Below are 20,747 nucleotides of genomic sequence, written 5' to 3'. Positions count from 1 at the left end.
GTCCTGTAGATATTCATTTCTAATTTTCCTCATTATAATCAGGGCCGTAATTACTGTTTTGTGCATGGGTCTTGTAGTAGAATTGCTGGGGTTTGCTGGTGTGTGCAAAAAAGACAATAGCTGTTGCCACAGTGCTTACCCCGTTTATTACCCCACCAGCAGGGAGTGGTGAGTATTTGTTTTTTCCCTATTCACCAGCCCTCAGGTTTTATAAAATGCTTTGATTTTGGACTATCTGAAAGACCGTCTTTGATTTGCATATCTTAAATTACGAATAGAACTGAATATCTTCTCGTACCTCATTGACGCTATGGACTTCTTTCTCTGTCAACTCTTTTTTGCTCATTATTCTGTTGGCTTGGTCTGAGGCCCTCTTAAATTAGTCTTAATATTCTACAGGTGAATGACATTAGTAAAGCAGTGGGGTTAGGAGAGCTGTGGCTGGGGTGTTGAATTTGGGCACAAGTTCCACCAAAGCCATGTTCTTGACAGTTCTGTGAATCCTGGAGGATTCTGCCAGTTTTAGATGAAATGCTGATGTCTGTGATGTAGCAGTGAGGTGAGAAGTCATGAGACCTCCATTACCTCATTGTGACACAAAGTGTTAGCAGCCCTGCCCTGGGGAACCATACGAGACTGGGGTAACTGGTGCGTTGTGCATGGGCCCTGTGCCCGGGTTGTGGGGCTCTCCTGCCGGGTGGGGCCCTTAAAGGAGGAGAGGAAACCTCCTGCGCCTTCTCTCTCTCTCTTTTTCCTGTGTGTCTGGAGTGGCTGTGGGTGTCCGCTTTCCTGACGCATTTCTACAGGGTGACAGCTCCTTGCATCCCAGATGCACGCACTCCCCACGCTTCCTGTGGTACCCCGCGTCCTGCAGGATGGCCTGCAGCCCAACTGCAATGGGCAGGACTGCTTAATGCAGAATAGGCTTTGGTGGCGGGACGCCAGGGCTGCTGGATTTGCTGCTTCATCATTTGTCAGGAAGTCTTAGTCTGACCTGCCAGCTCTTTAAGGCATCGCAAACTTTTCTGGTGAATTTTGCTACTACTGGACAAGAGTGTCTCCTGAAAAACACTGGCCTGCGAGTAAAGTCCCTGAATCCCCACAGGCACTGGTGGACACAGGAGTTTGCTTTCTTGTATAGGAAGTTTCTGGCTTCCCTGATGGGTCAGTGTTAAGAAATCCACCTGCCAATGCAGGAGATGCAAGTTTGACGCTGGGTTGGGAAGATCCCCTGGGGTAGGAAATGGTAATCCAGGCCAGTATTCTTGTCTGGAAAATTCCATGGACAGAGAAGCCTGGCAGGTTACAGTCTATGGGTTGCAAAGAGTTGGACGTGACCGAGCACATGCTTGTCTGTAAGAAGTTTCTCTTAGGGGCCCGTTCATAATGGTAGGACTAACACATGGAGCATCTGCTGGTGGTCTCACTTGGCCCAGGCTGGCTGGGAGAGGAGGGACTAATCCCCCCCTCCCCCAGTGCTGTCACTGAGGCAGGGTAGGGGGCAGGACTGGGGATGAAACCCCAGCACCTGGACTGACAGTCTGGTATTGTTTCTCCTGCATCACTCTGCACCAAAGTCATACTTCCTTTTTTGTCATCAATATGTAATTTATCACCCTTGCCAGTTGATAACTATCAATGCATAGGGGCTCTGAGAAGACGACTTCCTCTTTGCTGGTAATAGAAATAGCAAGAGGAAGATGTGCTATTTATAAACCAATTTCATTTTCACATAAGTCATATTAGTCATCATATCTTTTTGGAATTTCTTAGGAATTGTCTTTTTTTTTTTTTTCATGCTTTGTATGAAAGCCAGCGTTTATCCCATAACCTCTCAGGTGGATGTGGTCCTGGCCAGTCCCGAAGCAGCACCCGTCTGTTTTGTTGCTCAAAGCTGGGCAGACCATGGATTTGGACCCCAGATGTGGGGGCACAGTTGAATATACTAAGAGGAGATCAGCCAGGGGTAGTGGGTGGAGGCCCTCCACCATCCCTCTGAGGCCCGGCTCTGGTGTTAGGGCGCAAGGGGTCGTCCTCAGAGGAAGGAAGCATCCCGGGGCTTCAGGAAGCCACAGGGAGAACTCCCAGGAGGCAGATTCTGTCTTGTCCTTGAGGATGAACGGTCCAAGCGAAAAGCCAGGTGGCTTACATACTCCCAGTGACTGAGGCTTACTCTCCCAGAGCAAATTCTTAACCATTCACAAAGGTTATAAAGGACATCCATGTTCAGTTAGTTGTTCAATAACCGAGCCAGTTAAGATACAAGACTTTCAGTTTCTCAGGACTGGAATTAAGTCTTGGCCAGTGCCAAGCCTGGTGCTGGGCACAGGTGAGTGTGTGACTGGGTGAGAGGGGAGCGGGCATGGGCAGGAAGGTATCGGCCAGTTGCTCACCAGCCCTCAGAAACTACTTGAGATGTATATCTGGATAAAGAGGAGGAGAAGGTTTTATCCATGGATATTCAATTTAGATTTTTTTTTTCTTTTACTAGTAAATTATTTGCCCTTTTTCTTTGTTAGCTTAAAAGTGATGAGACCCTGTCCAGATCTGCAAGGGTCATGGCCCTGATTGTCAGCCGGTGGCAGGACTCTGCCCAGCCTATGTACCCACCCCCCGGGTGTCTTCTGATTACCCGCGTGTGCCACCTGGAGAGGTGGGAGGACGAGACTGGTCTGCTGCTGCTTGACCCACCAGCAAGCACAGACGGACCTCTGGTGCAAGCAGACCAGTTTCCAAACCAGGAAATCAAGCTCTTAAAATGTACCATCGTGGCTGAGTTTGGCCTCCCCGTTGGAGAAGTGAATAGTTTTCACACTGCTGTGCGTTATACCCTCCCGTGTATATAATTTAAGGTCTGTGTGCTGCCCCGTATGTAGGTCGGATTGTCAAGTCTTGGGGAGCTTGACAGCATCCTCCCAGTGCTGGATAGAGGTTCAATGTGAGTTTGGATGGTGGTGTGTTCACCTCACCCAGCCCAAGTTATATAAACTGTAACAGTTTCCTTCTCTGCAAAATGAGAAAATCATATCCCTTGCATCCTTCTGACAACTAAGCAAACAATTTAAACTCTTTGTTACTATCACCATCTGGATGGTGTGCCAGCCGTAGTGGCGTGTGAAAACGGGCAGCGGGTTTGAAGGTTTGTGTCACACTGGCTTGCCGCCATGCTGTCATTGCCTCATGCCGACCGTGAACTCAGTGGATGTGGAGAAATCTCTCAGATGCACTTCTGTAACCAGAGTAGCTGGCAGACCAGAACCTTGGCCCCCAGTGGTGCAGGAGCTGGTTGGGTGTCTGGGGCTGCAGTCCTGCTGTTGATAACAGGAACGCAAAGCCAGGGGATGTTGGGTCGGTTTTCCAATCAGGACTTGCCCCGTGTGTGCCTTAAGCCCAGATTCCACACCTGCTGTCAGGGGAGAGGTGACAGAGTGCACGTTTGTCTCTGCACACCCGGGCCGGGGATCGCGGCAGGCTTGCTCCTGGAAGTGATGACTCATTCTGGGGACAAGTGTGCCAAAGATGTCTCCAGTCACAGACTGATGAAAGGAGGGCGTTTGACCTTTTAGGCCTTGAGCACTGTGGGTGCAGATTCGGATTTACCATCTAAGCAGCCCTGAGGGTAGGGGTAGGCAAGGGGAGGTGTGGATGCCTGTGAAAGTAACACACCCAGAGCCCACAACCGAGTCTGACTTATCTAGCCACTTGCTCAAGAAAGAAATTGCAGTCACCACTCACTTTTCGTCCTGTGCTTTGCAAGGGCAAAGACCTTTTCAAAGTTATCATCTTGTTCAGCACTCTTGATGACAGCTGGTAAATCTCATCAGAGAGGCTGGGGGAGACCTGGCCTCCGGCGCAGAGCTCCTGAATGCTGGAGGAAGTAGTCACGTCCAGGCCTCCTGACCCCTGTCTACTAAAAAAAAATACACACACAACCTAAAACCTGAGAGTTATGTTTTATTTGGTGACCTTACTGAGGGCTTCCCTGATAGCTCAGTTGGTGAAGAATCCCCCTGCAATTCAGGAGACCCCATTTTGATTCCTGGGTCGGGAAGATCCGCTTGAGAAAAGATTGGCTACCCACTCCAGTATTCTTGGGCTTCCCTTGTGGCTCAGCTGGTAAAGAATCCGCCTGCAATGTGGGAGACCTGTGATCCCTGGGTTGGGAAGATCCCCTGAGAAGGGAAAAGCTACGCACTCCAGTATTCTGGCCTGGAGAATTCCATGGACTGCATAGTCCATGAAGTTGGAAAGAGTAATTTTCACTTTCACCTGAGGACTATAACCTGCGTGTTCCAGAGAGGAAAGGGAGGAGCCAGGATATATAGGAAGTTTTTGCTGGGAAAACAATATAGATGAATATGAAAGATCACTGCTAATCACACAAAAAATAGCCACGTCGAGTTAATGATTTCAGTGCTCGTCTGTGTACAGGAAGGTGCAGGAGTCTGGCTCCTTGAAGTGATTCCCTTGATGTGCATCTTAATTGCCCACAGGGGTATCCTGTTTTTCTTTGTCCTGAGTTCTTCTCAGGGTGCACCACTGCGCGGCTGCAGTGGCCGAGGGCTTGATTGGGGGCAACATTTGTTGTTCACTGGAGTGGCAGGCAGTGTTGTTTGTTTACTGAAATGGAAGGGAACATTTTTTTGTTGTTGTTCACACCCCTAATTTTGTGCAGTTTCTGGTTTTTTTAGACTAATCCTTATCTTCTGTGGCCTGTTTGCTGCAAGAAATGCGTAATGAGCCTGTTATCTAAACTGTGTTTGCAGTGAATGTAGTTTGGGGCATTGTCTTCTTTAGTTTTGTGTTCCTGGGAGAGGACAATTCCCGTTTTCTTAATTTCTTCTAATTTTTGAATTTTAGGACTGTTCCCCCCATCCCCATACCTGCTAAGCTACTTTGCGGTGGTATGTGCACCTTGGTGTGTGCACGTCTGAAATTTTTTGCGATGGGACAAGATAATTCCAAAACAAATCCCTCTCCCCTGTACGACTGCTCTCCTCACCCTCCAAACAATCCCTAAAAGAATAAAAAGCAACTTCTTGGTTTCTTGCTGGAGATAAAAACTTGATTTCATGAAGTTGTTATGACCAAGTCATAGAATCATGAACTCAGAACCCCATTCTTGAGTTCCCTTTACAGCCTCTTCATCAGATCATGGTTTAGACTCTTTGCATGCCTCCATTGATGGTGAGCTCCTAGCCCCACCCCCCAGAATGAGTCAGTTCTCTTAGAAGCTTGGTCTCACAGATTGTGCTTTTCATCCTGGCTCTGGAATGGCCTGTCTGTAATTCCAACTTTCTTTACAATCTCTGGTCACCTGGGTAGTACTGGGATACCCTGTGAACATGTGCTGAATGTTGTTATCTGGCTTTTAGAACTAGATGATTGCCATCTGTTTTGCTAAAGCAAAACTGATTTTTCTGTAACTGGGCCTCACCTATTTATTGGGCTTCCCTGGTAGCTTAGTGGGTGAAGAATCCGCCTGCCAACACAGGAGACGTGGGTTCGATCTCTGGGTCGGGAAGATTGCCTGGAGGAGGAAGTGGCAGCCCACTGCAGTATTCTTGCCTGAAAAATCCCATGGACAGAGGAGCCTGGTGGGCTATTGTCCAAAGGGTGGCAAAGAGTCAGACACAACTGAGCATGCACGTTGGCTGTGTCACCCATTTATACCAGTTCTGTCCAGTGGGATGGGAAGGCAGCTCTGTGCTCAGCAGGACAGGGAAGACTGGGGGTTCCACCTGGGCCCCCATCCTCACTGTGGCTTACCAGTTGAACTACCCAGAATGCCACGCAAACCCGGTTCCCCAGTTCCTTGTTGGAAATGGGGTAATGATGTTGGTTCTGAGTATGCTTAGATCTTCATCAGATTAGTCCACCTAGGCAAAGGAGTTCCATATATTGTGAAGTGCTGTACAGATGTTGAGTGGAAGCTTATGTGGCCTTTTGCCTGGGATTCGGGAAGAAGTAACATTAGCCATTAGTGGTTTGCTAAGGGTGTGTTTACAGCATCTACCGGATGGGATGGGTGCTGATGGCTTTGGAGTGTTCCTTGCTCCCCAAAGCTTCCCTTGTGGCTCAGCTGGTGAAGAATCTGCCTACAATGTGGGAGACCTGGGTTTGATCCCTGGGTTGGGAAGATCCCCTGGAGAAGGGAAAGGCTACCCACTCCAGTATTCTGGCCTGGAGAATTCCATGGACTGTATAGTCCATGGGGTCACAAAGAGTCAGACACGACTGAGTGACTTTTACTTCACTTGCTCCCCAAAGACAGCAGGCACCTGTTATGGTTTTCCAAGTCCATTTAAATCTTTCTCAACAAGCATCTTTTTGTCTTCTCATCTCCACTTATTACCCTTGGAGTTTCTGGTGGTTGTGTCAGGTAAGAAGGTTGCACTTCCCAGCTACATTTTGCAGCTCCCTGCAGAGCCTCTCAGAAAAACTAGGTTCATTCTCAGGGAGACTGGGCCGTCGGACAGAAAATTAACCTCATACATGCTGCAGAACTTGTTTTCTCAGAGAGTCTGAAGTTCCGTTTCACTGTGAACATCCTTTCCAAGATGGTCCTCAGGTTAGCCTTTGCTGGAACGCGGGTGTAGGGAGGGATTTGTTTTCAGTACTTCTCTTTCATTTGCTTCTCGGATGTTTCCTCATTTCTCTTTGTGTGATGAGCTGCCTCCTCATTCCTCAGGAAAGCACTAGGATATCGTGCCCACCCATGTGGCCATGACCGCCCCGAGGTCGGCTGGGCCCTGGTAAACGGAGCCCCCCTTCTCTGGCACAGCTCCGCGCCCTCCTACCTGCCACCGCTCCCGTCCTCTTCCGCTGTGATGGGTACCAGGAGGATACAGGCATCCTCCGCGCCCTGGTCCTTCACTCTGAGCTGTGCGTCTGTTTCAGTGTTCTAACAGTAGGATGCAGGCAGCTTGGATGGTACCTCCTCTATTTCCACTAAACCAATGCAAAAGTGTCCCCAACCAATGAAGCAGTTTCACTTGTTGGAAGACAATCACCGTATAGATTTAATTCAATCAGGTCATTTCAGAGGTACTTCGCTTAATGGACAAATAGAAGAGATGAGGCTCCCAGCAAATGCTGGAGAATGGAAGTCAACGGCAGTCTGGGAAATAATTCAAACGTGGTCGTGTGTGGCCGCAGCATTTCCTGGGTCCCTGGAATGGGCCCGGTGCCATGTGAGGGGCTGGGCATCCCGAGATGAGCAGGCCCCTCGCAGTCCTCAAGGAGGGCAGACAGCTTGGTGAATGGGGTCTCTCCAGCCACTGGACAAATGCTGGCCCAAGTTTATCAGGTCTCTCCAGCTGGACAAATGACAACCTGGACAAGTGACAAAGTTTTATCAAGCTGCTGCCCAGGATAGGAGGAGAGGGGATCACCGTAACAGGAGAGCCCGGAGGGAGGTTCACTTCACAGAACAATGAGTTAATGTGGGTGTGGAGATGGACATGGTAGCCTGACACGCAGGCGAAGACACAGAAGAGGCGATGGGACATGGATTAAGGAGTGACAGTAGAACTCATGTGGAGCTTAAAGAGCGTAAAGAAAGAAGTGTCAAGGTGAGGAAGGTTTAACAAAAATGGTGATTCTGAGGGTAGTGTCCACTGAGGCAGCTTTGCATTCTCTTTGACCTATGCTAAGGTGAGGTTTCTCAGCCCCGAGTCCTGACCCACCATCCTTCCTGGGGTGGAGTATCTCCAGATTGGATATTGCCTGTCATGACATCATATGTCTTTGGGCATGCCCACAAGATGAAAATGGAGAAACTTACCTTGTAGATAATGTGCCTTTGATAATAGTCTCCTTGAGAGAACTAGAAGGGGAATTAATTAAAATCACTTTTATACATTTGCATAATAAATGAATGGACCTGATTCCTGAATTTGGAGTAAGGGGGTTGGCCTGAAATAATTCAAAGGCCCATATTTAGTTTTAATAATTGATGCTTTTCAGGCTGAAGATGCTCTGTTGATTATTTACATTGCAGATGGAACCCCACGTGGGAATACACTTTTGGATTTTGCGTTCCATGTGTGTTATGTATTCGGGTCTAACGCAAGTGCTGCCGTGGTTTCTAACTTACGGAAGAGTATTCAGAAAGACAGTATTCTAGTGGCGTGGAATAATCTTAGAAAGTCAGTAGTGTTCCAGGAGGTCAAGCTGGAAGTTGTCACGTTGAGAGAAATATATTTACCTGTTTCTTAACCTCAGAGTTAAGCACAGCATAGAGAACCTGAGTTTGGCAGGAGGGGTATCTTTCTGTTTTTTTGAGGTCTGGCTCAGCTTTCCTTGAAAACCTTTTGAATGAGGGTTAAAGGAATCCCATTTCGAGCAGTAAGTGAAGGCTTATCAGGTGGAGCAGGTAGCTCCTGCCAGATCCCAAGATTAAAATCAAGAGATCGAAAAGTGACTTGGAGTGGGATGAGTGGAGAGCAGGGCTCTCAGAGCTGTTCAGCTGGAAATTTCAGCCTTTGTTTTGTGTACAGATTCTGCTTATCTCTGGCTGCTTCTTGAAGTTCCGAAGGCACTTTCTTCTTAAGGGCACGCACCCGCTCCGGGCCTTCTCCTGTCCTGTCTCAGTGGACACCACGGCTGGAGGGGAGGTGAAGGGGGGTCAGCAGGGACTCTGGCTGGCCTGGCTTCTTCACCAGCAAATTAGCTTCTTCCTTGAGGCTTTGACTTCTGATGGAGCTGACAGACGTGAAACTTGGAAAGCGGTGCCCAGCCGGTTGGCTCCTATATTCGGTACCTACTCACCAGCTCAGTTGGTATAGAATCTGCCTGCAATGCAGGAGAGCCCGGTTTGATTCCTGGGTTGGGAAGATCTGCTAGAGAAAGGATAGCCTACCCATTCCAGTATCCCTGGGCTTCCCTTGTGGCTCAGCTGGTAAAGAATCCGCCTGCAATGTGGGAGACCCGGGTTCGATCCCTGGGTTGGGAAGATCCCCTGGAAAAGGGAACAGCTACCAACTCCAGTATTCTGGCCTGGAGAAGTCCATGGAATATATAGTCCATGGGGTTGCAAAGAGTCGGACATGACAGAGAAACTTTCACTTTCACTCACCAGCATGTGTTTAGGAGGAGACGCTGGAGGAGGGGAAGGTCAAGGACAGCGTGGGTGCCTCCAGCCAGCCTGTGCTTCTTGGTCAAGCAGATGCTGGAGGTGACCTGGGTCCACTTTCTCCCCTTGGTCTCCTGGACCCAGTCTGTCACTCAAAGAAACTTTTAATTTTTTAAATATATTTTTATACTCTTTATTGGATTTATCATAATATTGCTCCTGTTTTATGTCTTGGTTTTTTTGGCATGTGGGGTCTTAGCTCCCCAACTGGGGATCAAACCCACACCCTCTGCATTGCAAGGTGAAGAAGTCTTAACCACTGGACTGCCTGGGAAGTCCCTCCAAGAAACTTTTTAACCAAATAATGTTCATCTTCCTGAAATGAATTCTGGTTGATACAGTATTCTCCTTTATCTGTGTTGTAAATTAAAAAAAAAAAAAAAATTTGGTAAAATACACGACATAAAATCCAGTCTTTTAACCAATTTTAAGGGAACAGCTCAATAGACTCAATACAAGTACACGTACGTGGCTGTGCATTCACACAGTAGACGGTCACTGTCCAGCTCCAGAGCTCTTCTCACCTTGCACACCTGAAGCTCTGTCCCCATGAAATACGAACTTCCTCCACCCTGCCCCCACCCCTGGTAATCACCATTCTCCCATCTGCTTCTGTGGGTTTATCTGCTCCAGATACCTTATACGAGCAGGATCATACAGTTTTTGTCCTTTTGTGACTGGTGTGTGTCACTTAGCATAATGCTCTCAAGGTTCAACCAAGCTGTAGCATGTGTCAGAATTTCATTCCTTTTGAAGACTGAATAATGTTCCATTGTGTGTATCATACTGCATTTTGTTTATCCGTTCATCCATCGATGGCCAGTTGGGTTTTTTTTACCTTTTGGCTGTTGAGAATAATGTTTCTATAAACACAGATATATCTCTTTGAGACTTTGCTTTCCATTCTCTTGGCTGTGTACTCAGAAGTGGAATTGCTGGGTCATAGGGTAAGTCTGTTCATGGGGTTTTCAAGGCAAGAATACTGAAGTGGTTTGCCATTCCCTTCTCCAGTGGACCACTTTTCGTCAGAACTCTCCACCATGACCTTTCTGACTTGGGTGGCCTTACATGAGGCATGGCTCATAGTTTCACTGAGCTGGGCAAGACTGTGATCCAAGTGATCAGTTTGGTTAGTTTTCTGTGATTGTGGTTTCCATTTTGTCTGCCCTCTGATGGGTAAGGATAAGAGGCTTGTGTAAGCTTCCTGATGGGAGGGACTGGCTGTGGGGACGACAGATGATGAGATGGTTGGATGGCATCACCTACTTGATGGACATGAGTTTGAGCAAGTTCTGGGAGTTTGGTGATGGACAGGGAAGGCTGGCGTGCTGCAGTCCATGGGGTCGCAAAGAGTCGGACATGACTGAGCAACAGAACTGAACTGAGGGTAGGTCTATTTTAAATTTTTCTGAGGAATCACCATGCTGTGTTCTACAGCTGTACCATTTACCCTCCAATAGTGTATGTAGGTTCCATATTCTTTACATTCTCACCAGTGCATGTTTTTTCCTGCTTTTTAGGCAGTATTCATCCTAGTGAGGCAGGAGATGGGTCTCCGGCAAGGCATTTACAACTGGCCTCCTGTTTACATTTCTCTGGGGGTGAGAAAAGATGGACTTCAGGCAAGACACTTAGAACTAGCCTCCTGTTTGCACTTCCTGAGTGCAAACAGGAGATAGGTGGGCTCCAGGTTAGATATTTACAACCAGCCTCCTATTTGCACTTGGAGATGGAAATAACAGAAACAGTATAAAGAGCCAGGCTTTGTTTCCTGAGGACACCATAAGATAACAGTCATGGCAGGAACAGAGAAGGGCTAAACTCCGTTTGAGTAAAAGATCAAGAAGTCATTTATTAAAGCAATTATCCTTCACTTAAAAAATAAATTAATTAAAAAAATAAAAAAATAAATAAAGAAGTCATTTATTTCCCATCCTTGGGACAAGGGAGACACTGCACATGCTCAGAAAGACTTCTTGGGGGCTAAAAGGAAGGGGACATCATCCCATAATATGTGATGCCAAGATCCCCCCTGCCCCCGCACCCCCCCGCCCCCCGCCCCGCCCCACTGGCCTCTGGGTTGGAATTCTTGAAAAAAGTACTGCATGGATGTTGGAGAGGGTCCTATGGTAGGTCAGGTGAGGAAAAAGAAACCAGATAACTGGCCAAAGGAAAGCAAAGACCCAGAAGGACTGCCCTATGTCAATGACTTACCTGCTTCTTTACTGGACTCCTTCTTGTTACGGGGGCCACCCACACCTTTTTTCTCCGGTGTGCATCTCTGCCTTGCTTCTATCTTAACTAAACCATTTCTCTGTGAGCTCTCCCACTGGTGCTGTGTCTTTGATAATAAACTTTATACCTGTTTTTACAGTTTTCACCTTCTTGAGAAATGCATTTATCAGTAGGGATAAGAGCCAGGGCAAGCTTTGTTCCAGCCACTGTCTCTTGCTGGTCTAGTGGCTGGGATTCCTGGTTTTCATCCAGACCACCCAGGTTCGATTCCTGGGCAGGGAACTAAGATCTCATTTCAAGCTACCTCTCACTGCTGCGTCTCTGAAATAACAAATAGGTGGTAGTGAGTGCTCTCCCTTTTAAAAAATTTTCAGTGCTTGGTTCCAGCTGGCCTAGGGCATAGACACTGACAGTTCCTAGGAGCGTGTTGGCAGGTGGGGCCCTGGCTCAGTCATTTGTTAAGGATTATAGAACAGATTTTCTGCTTCAGAATGGAGATATTTTCAGATTTGCAAATAAGTTATTCAATAGAGAGGGTACCTAAGGATCTCAAAGCAACTTCTGATTATTTGTGGTAGAAAAAACACATCAGCCCACCCATGGCCCGCGCACAGGGGAAATCCCAGGGCTGGAAATCGAGGAATTGATGTCTGGCTCTGTCTTGGTTGTGGGGAGCTCGCCTGAGCCATGTCCCACCTCTGGGCTTATTTCTTTAAAATGAGGGTGTTGGGACATGAGCGCAGTCAGGGTCCTGGCAGCTTCAGAATTCTCGGTTTCTGCCCATTTACCTTGAATTTACTCATTGGTGGGTGGGGGAAGGATGCTTTGTTCTCGAGGACAAGAGCACAGATCAACATTTCATTTAAATTATGAAAGATGCCCTTCCGGTTGCTAAGGATCGAAGGGTGCAGCCTTTATCTTTGGATGATTGGAGCTGGACCTGGACCTTGCAGGTCACCCAGGCCATTATGCTCATTTGACAGATGAGAGGCTAGGACACAGAGCTGGTAATACCATCCAGTTATGAGCTTTCTCTTATGAATAAAAAATGCCAACCAGCAGGTCCTGAGGCCTTCTTAGGAGCCCTGCCAGCGGAGCGGTGACGTTGGCCTGGGTTCAGGACTCCAGTGCTGGGGAGCAGTCATTCAGGGGTCACTGTCATTCAGGGGTGGGCAGAGCCCATATGTGAGGGTGGTGAAGTTGGAGGAAGCTGTGGGGGATGGGAGAGGGGCTCAACATAACCAAAGCCAAGGTCAGATTCCAGGTCGGTGATCTTGGGCATTTGCTGCACTGCACATTTGCTTGTCCTTCAGTTTTTCTACCTGAAAGGCCTTATACCTACAGGGTTATTGTGAGAATCACGTGCATATGAGGCCATGTATATGACAGAAGGGGCTTCCCAGGTGGCGCTTGTGGTAAAGAACCTGCCTGACAATGTAGGAGATGCGGGTTCGATCCCTGGGTTGGGATGATCCCCTGGTGGAGGGCATGGCAACCCATTCTGGAGAATTCTTGGCTGGAGAATCCCGTGGACAGAGGAGCCTTTTGGACTCCAGCCCATAGGGTTGAACACAACTGACTTAGCATGCACGCACACATATGACGGAAATTGTAAAAAAATGTTATTATACTGCAGGCACTGCTGTCTCATGAGCCCAGTATGTTAAACTCTAGTTGACCATTGTGGTGATGCTTTCCTTTTATAAAATGACTTCCTAGAGAAAGTGTTAGGGTTATAAATAGTCCTTTTCTCTATGGCTCAGGAAATGTCCTGCCTCCCCTTGTGCATGGAATTAGTTAACCTGCACCACTAAGCCAACTTAGAACGTGTGTGATTTTATGAATTTAGGTACCTGGGCCTTAGTTAGTGGTGGAGGCTGTGCAGCTGGGAGGCAGGACTGTGCATCTCTGAATGTGTTTACTGAAGGTCTGCTTACTTTTGCATCTGAGGGAGGAAGTGTATTAATCCAGAGAACGTCATTTAAAGTTGTACCATGAGCCAGAGGACTTTCTCATGCTCTTTTCTTTGAGGGTTTTGCTCACTGCTTCAGGTCTCTGGCTTGTTCTGTTAGAATCAAATCAGCAGTTCTTGTTTGTCTGCAGGGCAGTTGACTGATCACTTTTGTGCTTCAGTTTCCTTTTTTGGGAGCAGGGAAAGTCATAATCACTTCTGCTTATGTTGTAGGGGTTGAGATGAGAGGCTCATAAAAGGTAGTTTCTTTTTTTTTTTTGGTAATAATTTGAAAGGACCAGGCTTGATCCTTGGCCTCAAGGAGAATCTGGCTTCACTGAGTGACATGAAAACCACATGGCAAAATGGACACACATCAGATCAAGAAAGTTCACAGTTACAAGCTGTGTAAATGGAGGTTTGCCAGGGCCAGGTGGGCACACGTGCGCCGTGGCGGCTGCTGGAGTCATCGTAGGGACCCTGGGTGGTGGTCAGTGTCATGTCCCATGGGCTCCTGGTTAGATTTGCTGAGCAATCTAACCTGTCTGAGGGCAGGGAAACCTGCCGAGGGCTGGGGACCCATCGGTCAGAAGTCACGGTGTGTGACCCCTCGGTGCTCAGATGATATTTGAAACCACGTGGCCTCATGAGTCCACCAAAGTGTACAGAGTGGAGGGGACAGAAGTGTGTGGACTCGGCCCTGAAGTGGAGGTGCAGCTGGAGACGGAGGAGGCAGGACCCAGCAGGGACAAGACCGTGAGCCACGTCCCCAGGGGAGGCTGGGCCTGTCTGAGCGTCTGAGTCCCATCAGGGCGGGCGACTGGCATCTGGAGGCCGGGTGAGGCCGTCCGGGCAGCTGGGCGGGTGCGGGTCACACTGGGGTGGCCGGTGGGGCCCCAGCTGTAAGGCCAGGACCAGGGCCCAGTGCTGCGGGGGCTCCCGTTGCTCCGGCCCCCAGTGTTTGCCTTGTTTCTCCCCTCACTGCCACCCTTCAGGCTGGCGTCTTTTCTTGTCTGCACGATCATCAGCAGCCGCAGATTGGCCTGCCTGCCTTCAGGGTCTTTTCCTGCCAGCCTTCTCTACCTTTTCATAACTGCAGTGTTCTTTCTAAGTCATGGATGAAGTCATCATTTTGTGTTCTCGAGTCCCCAGTGGCTTCCTGTTGCTACCACGCCTGGCCTGTCTCCTGGCAGGTGTCAGCTCTGGTCCCCCACTGTGCGTTCCCTCTGCAGGCGCACATCTCGCCTCGTACAGCGTCCTGTCCGCCTCCCTCTGCCAATGAGCATCGCTGCCCTCCTCCCCGCCTGCTAATTGCCAGCTCCTCCGCGATGGCTCTTCTCCCCTGGACAGAATTCCCTCGGTTTAGTTCAGTTCAGCTGAGTCGCTCAGCCGTGCCCAACTCTGCCACCCCATAGACTGCATCACGCCAGGCCTCCATCCATCGCCAACTCCCGGAGTTTACTCAAACTCATGTCCATTGAGTCGGTGATGCCATCCAACCATCTCATCCTCTGTCATCCCCTTCTCCTGCCTTCAATCTTTCCCAGCATCAGGGTCTTGTCAAAGGAGTCAGCTCTTTGCATCAGGTGGGCAAAGTATTGGAGTTTCAGCTTCAGCACCAGTCCTTCGAATGAATATTCAGGACTGATATCTTTTAGGATGAATTGGTTGGATCTCCTTACAGTCCAAGGGACTCTCGAGTCTTCTCCAACACCACAGTTCAGAAGTATCAATTCTTCGGTGCTTGGCTTTCTTTATAAAGTTCAAATCTCATATCCATACGTGACTACTGGAAAAGCTATAGCTTTGACTAGACGGACCTTTGTTGGAGAAGTGAATTCCCTCAGCGTCTCCTTAAAAGAGACAGCCTCATGTATGTGCATTCTCCTTCTCGAGCCCAAGTCCTTCTGGGGGGAGGGGGCCTGCGTCTTTTGAATCTGTCTTCCCAGCACCAGGCCCCTTGCAGAATAGTGGCCCTGGATGTTTGCTCAGGGGACTCCAGTGGGTCAGCTGTGCAGACAGCCTGAAGCCTGGCACAGATATCCCTCAGAATGTGAGAGCATGGGGCAGGCTGGCAAGGCCCAGGGTGGAAGTTGTCCAAAATAAAAGTCACTTTTTTTTTTCCTTCTAAAGGAAAAATAGTCATTTGTCTCTAGTAATATTATTAAATACCTACTCTTTTGGGGCTTCCCTGGTGGCTCAGCTGGTAAAGAATCCACCTGTGATACAGGAGACTTGGGTTCGATCCCAGAGTTGGGAAGATCCCCTGGAGAAGGGAAAGGCTACTCACTCCAGTATTCTGGCCTGGAGAATCCCATGGACTGTATAGTCCATGGGGTCACAAAGAGTCGGACACGACTGAGCAACTTTCACTTCACGTCACTTCACTCTTTTTGATGTGGGGGGGATATGAAAGATTTCACGTACAGTCTCTCTTCTCAAGAGTCTTCAGATTTGGCTTGTAAAACCTGCACATGAGTTAGAGCAAGAACTGTAAGGATGGTGTCAACAGGTACCGTGGACTCGGAGAGGAGGCCCAGGGACGACTGAGACTAAGCCTTGCCGGGTGGCCAGGGTTTGGGGTAGGGATAGCTGAGTGAGGCGTGGGAGTCCCATTCTGGTAGAGCAAAATGCCCTGAGCAGGGTGTGAAGTTGGGCGTGCGGTGCACACACATTCATCCAGACTGGCTCTAGTGAAAGTGTCAGTCGTTCAGTTGTGTCTGATTCTCTGTGACCCCATGGACAGTAGCCCACCAGGCTTCCCTATCCATGGGATTCTCCAGGCAAGGATACTGGAGTGGGTTGTCACTTCCTTCCCCAGGGGATCTTCCTGACCTAGGGATGGAACCTGGGTCTCCTGCATTGCAGGCAGATCCTTTACCATTTGAGCCACCTCTGGAGCTGAATTAATTGCGTGTGTGTCTCGCTTGTGTCTCTGTCGCCCAGGCTCAGACCATGAACTACGTCGGGCAGCTGGCGGGCCAGGTGTTCGTCACTGTGAAGGAGCTCTACAAGGGGCTGAACCCTGCCACCCTATCCGGATGCATCGACATCATTGTGGTCCGCCAGCCCAATGGGAGCCTGCAGTGTTCCCCTTTCCACGTGCGCTTCGGGAAGATGGGGGTCTTGCGCTCCCGGGAGAAGGTGGTGAGTGGCCTGGGGCTGGGGGCAGCGTTATGTATCTGGAGCTCCTAGAGGACCCTGACAGTTAGGTCTCCTTTGGGAAGGCTGGTCCCTAAATTGGCAATTAACAGCTGTTCTCGTTAACTGTGACTGTGTCAATTTCTCCAAGATTTATAGTGACATAAAGCAACTATTTATTAAGCTCTGGGCGGGGGCGGGTCTGGCATGCAGGAGGCTGGCTAGTTTCTGCTTTTCGCTGCCTGGGGCCTCAGCCGAAGACTCAGGGTTGGAGGCTGGGCTCCTCCATGGATGCTCTGGCTCACAGGCGGGTGATCCTCGGCTGGACTCTGAGCTGAGGCTGTCGTCCAGAATGCCTCTGTCCTCTCCATGTGGCCTGGACTTCTTTACACCATGGTGGCTGGCTGCTAGGACGAGCCTCTTGCAAGGGAGGGAGCCAGGCAAACTAGATTCAGTAGGCACTGCTGTTGTGCTCAACTCACTGGGCGATCACAAGCCTGCAGGGATCCAGGGGATGGTGGAGTAGGGGGAGTAGACTCCATTTCTTTTTCTTTTTGGCTATGTTGTGATGTATGGGATCTTAGTTTCCTGACCAGGGATCAAACCCATGCCCCCTGAATTGGAAGCCTGGAGTCTTAGCCACTGGAGCACCAGAGAGGTCCCCTAGACTCCGTTTCTCCATGGACCAGATTCACCTGTTGAGATTAGGGACCATGAGATATTTGGGAGTGTATGTAACTGAAGTGTGTGTAGAGACCTGGGCATTCCCTGTGACATTTCCTGTCGTGGTGAAGTATGTTTTTCCTTCAGGTTGACATAGAAATCAACGGGGAATCTGTGGATTTGCACATGAAACTGGGAGATAATGGAGAAGCATTTTTTGTTCAAGAGACTGATAACGATCAGGTAAGGACAGCTGGGTGATGCTTGCATGCATGCTCACTCAGTCGTGTCTGACGCTTTGTGACCCCATGGACTGTAGCCCGCCAGGCTCCTCTGTCCATGGGATTTCTCCAGCAAGAATACTGGAGTGGGTTGCTGTTTCCTCCTCCAGAGGATCTTCCAACCCAGGGATTGAACCTGAATCTCCTGCCTTGGCAGGGAGATTCTTTACTGCTGAGCCACCTGGGAAGCTGGGTGGTGATGCTTACTTCCTAGTTTTGAGCTTTGTGGGACGCTTCTCTGGGAGATGCAGGAGAAGTGCAGTTGCCTACTGTGTGGGTGAGGGCGGAGGAGGAAAGTGGCTTTTCCCTGAACCAGGGGATCGAGCCGCAGGGTGGGTGTGTGCTGTGTCCACACGACACATCGGTCCCTGCCTCCTCCATTTGCCAGGGAGACAGAGGAGCTGAAGGATGCTGGCCTGAAGCCATCATCCAAAGCGTACAAACTGCACCTGTGTGTCAAGTCTCGAATGGCTGAGTGCTCTCAGTTTTGCTTAGTGAGTGACCAGATCACATTAATTTTTTATTATTAAAAACTGTTTAACACCTTTATTAAGATAGAATTTTTATACCATGTGATTTATTCATCTCAAGTGTGCAGTTCTGTGGATTTTAGTATTTTCACAGATACCTGCACTGATCACACAGTCAGTTTTAGAGCGTCGTCATCACCTCAGAGACAGGCCATCCCCTCCCCTCTCCCTAAACCCCTAACTCCCCACTACCCTGAGCCCTCAGCAACCACTAATCTACTTTCTGTCTCTATAGACCTCCCTAATCTGAGCTTTCGTCTGAATAGAATCTCATGGTTTGTGATCTTTTGCTCCTGGCTTCTTTCATGTACCCTAATATGTTCAAGAGTCACCTGTATTGTGTCTGTGTCCGTACTCCATTCCTTTATTTGGCTGAATAATAGTCCACTGTATCTATAGACCATGTTTCATCTATCTTTTCATGTGTTGGTGGACACTTGGGTTTGTTTCTACCTTTTGGCTGCAGTGAATAATGCTGTGTACAGGTATTCTTATAGGCATATGTTTTCACTTTGGGGAGTCTGTACCTGGGAGTGGAATTGCTGAGTCATTTATTTTTGTTGTGCAGTTGCCAAGTCGTGTCCAACTCTTTGTGACCCCATGGACTGCAGCACACCAGGCTTCCCTGTCCCTCACCATCTCCTGGATTTTGCCGAAGTTCATATCAATTGAATCGATGATGCCATCCAATCATCTGGTCCTCTGTCGCCCTCTTCTCCTCCTGCCTTCAATCTTTCCCAGCATCAGGGTCCTTTCCAATGAGTCAGCTGTTTGCATCAGGTGACCAAAGTATTGGAGCTTCGACTTCAGCATCAGCCCTTCCAAAGAGTATTTAGGGTTGATTTCCTTTAAAATTGACTGGTTTGATCTCTTTGCTATCCAGGGGACTCTCAAGAGTCTTCTCCAGCAACACTGAGTTTTACACTGAGGAGTTGCCAAGCTGTTGTCCAAAGCCGCTTCGCCATTTTCTGTTCCCAGCAGCAGTGCGTGAGGGTTCCGATCTGTCTGTAGCCTCATCATTACTTTCTCTCTGGCCTTGTGATTCTAGCCATCCCAGTGGGCGTGAAGTGGTATCTCATTGTGGTGTGGATTTGCATTTCCCTATTGCCATGATGTTGAGCGCTTCTTCACAATGCTTATTGACCTTGTGTGTGTATTCTTTGGAGAAGTGTCTGTTCAGATCCTTTGATCATTTTTTTATTGGGTTATTTGTCTTCTTATCATTTGAGCTGTAAGAGTTCAGTATATAGTTCAGAAATAAGTACCTTTTATGATTTGTTAAGGGACTTTTATGATTTATAAGAGAGATGATTTGTAAAGATTTTCTTCCATGGTGTGAGCTGTCTTTTCACTTTCTTGATGTTGTCCTTTGAAACACAAAACTTTTCAATTTTGATGAAGTCCATTTTATCTGCTTTTTCCTTGTGGCTCATGATTTTGTTGGCATATCTAAGAATCCTTTGCCAAATTCCAAGTCGTGAAGATTTACCGCATGTTTTCTTCTAAGATAAACCATTTCTTTTCACTCTTTCATTCACTGAGAAAGTCGCTTTGAAGGGATCTGATGTAGTGATTCCTCAATAATCCGCTTGAACTGGTTCCTTTATGGGAAGATAGCCTGGCTATCAAGGAATGGCTTTGAGTAGCTTCAGGCTTTAAAATGAATATCCACAGTTTCAATCTCGGGACAAAACCGTCCCAGGTTTTGCTTTCTTTCAGTCTCCCCGGAGGTGTGACCTATTTCCCATCCCTCCCAGCCTCAGCCTCACCTTCCAGGTGTGGATTTTATACGTGTAGTACATGATTTGATGTTCTCTAAGCCTCTTAATTTTATTTGGTTTTTGGCTGCACCAGAAAAACTTTCTTTAAAAATTATTATCATCATCTTAATTCAGTGTGTATTAAAAATACACATATGCATTCTTTTTTACATACACACACACTGGAGTGCAAAATTGAGTTCAGTTCCCCGGGTATTATAATAACTCCAAGCCGATTTTTTTCCTCTTTTCCCTGGAAATTTCAGACCATGTTGAATTTCAGTAGTCTGAAATGACTGAAAATTACTTTGCTTTCTTATAATTATGAAAACGCAGGATTCAGTACAAAATGGCATTTAGTGACATGCTGACTTTATGACCATCTATCAAATCCTGCATTTGGTTGCCCTGCGCTCCTCATCGCACCCCTCCACCTGTGCTTGGACCCCTGAATTAATGCTGGCGGGTTGTCAGCACCGTCCCAACCCTTAACCACCCGCCCCCAGCTAACCTGGTTCCTTCTCGGACATGTTTGCTGCCCTTCAGGAGGTGATCCCCATGTACTTGGCCACCTCCCCGATCCTGTCGGAAGGAGCCTCGAGGATGGAGTCCCAGCTGAAGAGGAACTCCGCAGATCGGATAAGAGGCCTGGATGCCAACACGTCAGCCCAGGTCTCCCCTCCCAGTGAGACCCCATCGAGTGGCTCTTTAGTGAAGAAGCGCAGGAAGAGGAGGAGGAAGTCACAGCTGGACAGCCTGAAAAGGGACGAGAACATGAATACGTCCGAGGATGAAGACATGTTCCCCATAGAGATGAGCTCGGACGAGGAGGCCGAGCCGCTGGACAGCAGTAGGTAAGTGTGGGTGCCGGGAGGGTGAATTCAGTGTTTCAGATGGTCCTGTATTTTTTAATTGATATATAATTGATGCACGGTGTTATGTTAGTTTCAGATGTACAGCAAAATGATTCATTTAGATGTGAATATATTCTTTTTCAGATTCTTTTCCATTATAAGTTATGATAAAATATTGAGTAGAGTTCCCTGTGCT

The 20,747-nt window shown here is 48.3% G+C and overlaps 1 protein-coding gene across 2 annotated transcripts in view; it reads left to right on the top strand.

Moving 5' to 3' along the window:
• Positions 1-20,747, top strand: part of LPIN1 (lipin 1) — a 129,191-nt gene that overhangs the window by 63,367 nt on the left and 45,077 nt on the right. For both annotated transcript variants that reach the window (XM_055540906.1, XM_055540905.1), the window contains exons 3-5: positions 16,269-16,469; positions 17,274-17,369; positions 20,244-20,551. In XM_055540906.1, coding sequence (XP_055396881.1) covers positions 16,269-16,469; positions 17,274-17,369; positions 20,244-20,551 — 605 coding nt within the window. The remainder of the gene's footprint in view (positions 1-16,268; positions 16,470-17,273; positions 17,370-20,243; positions 20,552-20,747) is intronic.

This window comes from Bubalus kerabau, chromosome 11, assembly GCF_029407905.1.
Source record: "Bubalus kerabau isolate K-KA32 ecotype Philippines breed swamp buffalo chromosome 11, PCC_UOA_SB_1v2, whole genome shotgun sequence".
NCBI lineage: Eukaryota > Metazoa > Chordata > Mammalia > Artiodactyla > Bovidae > Bubalus > Bubalus kerabau.
This window is presented reverse-complemented; position numbering and strand designations above follow the sequence as displayed.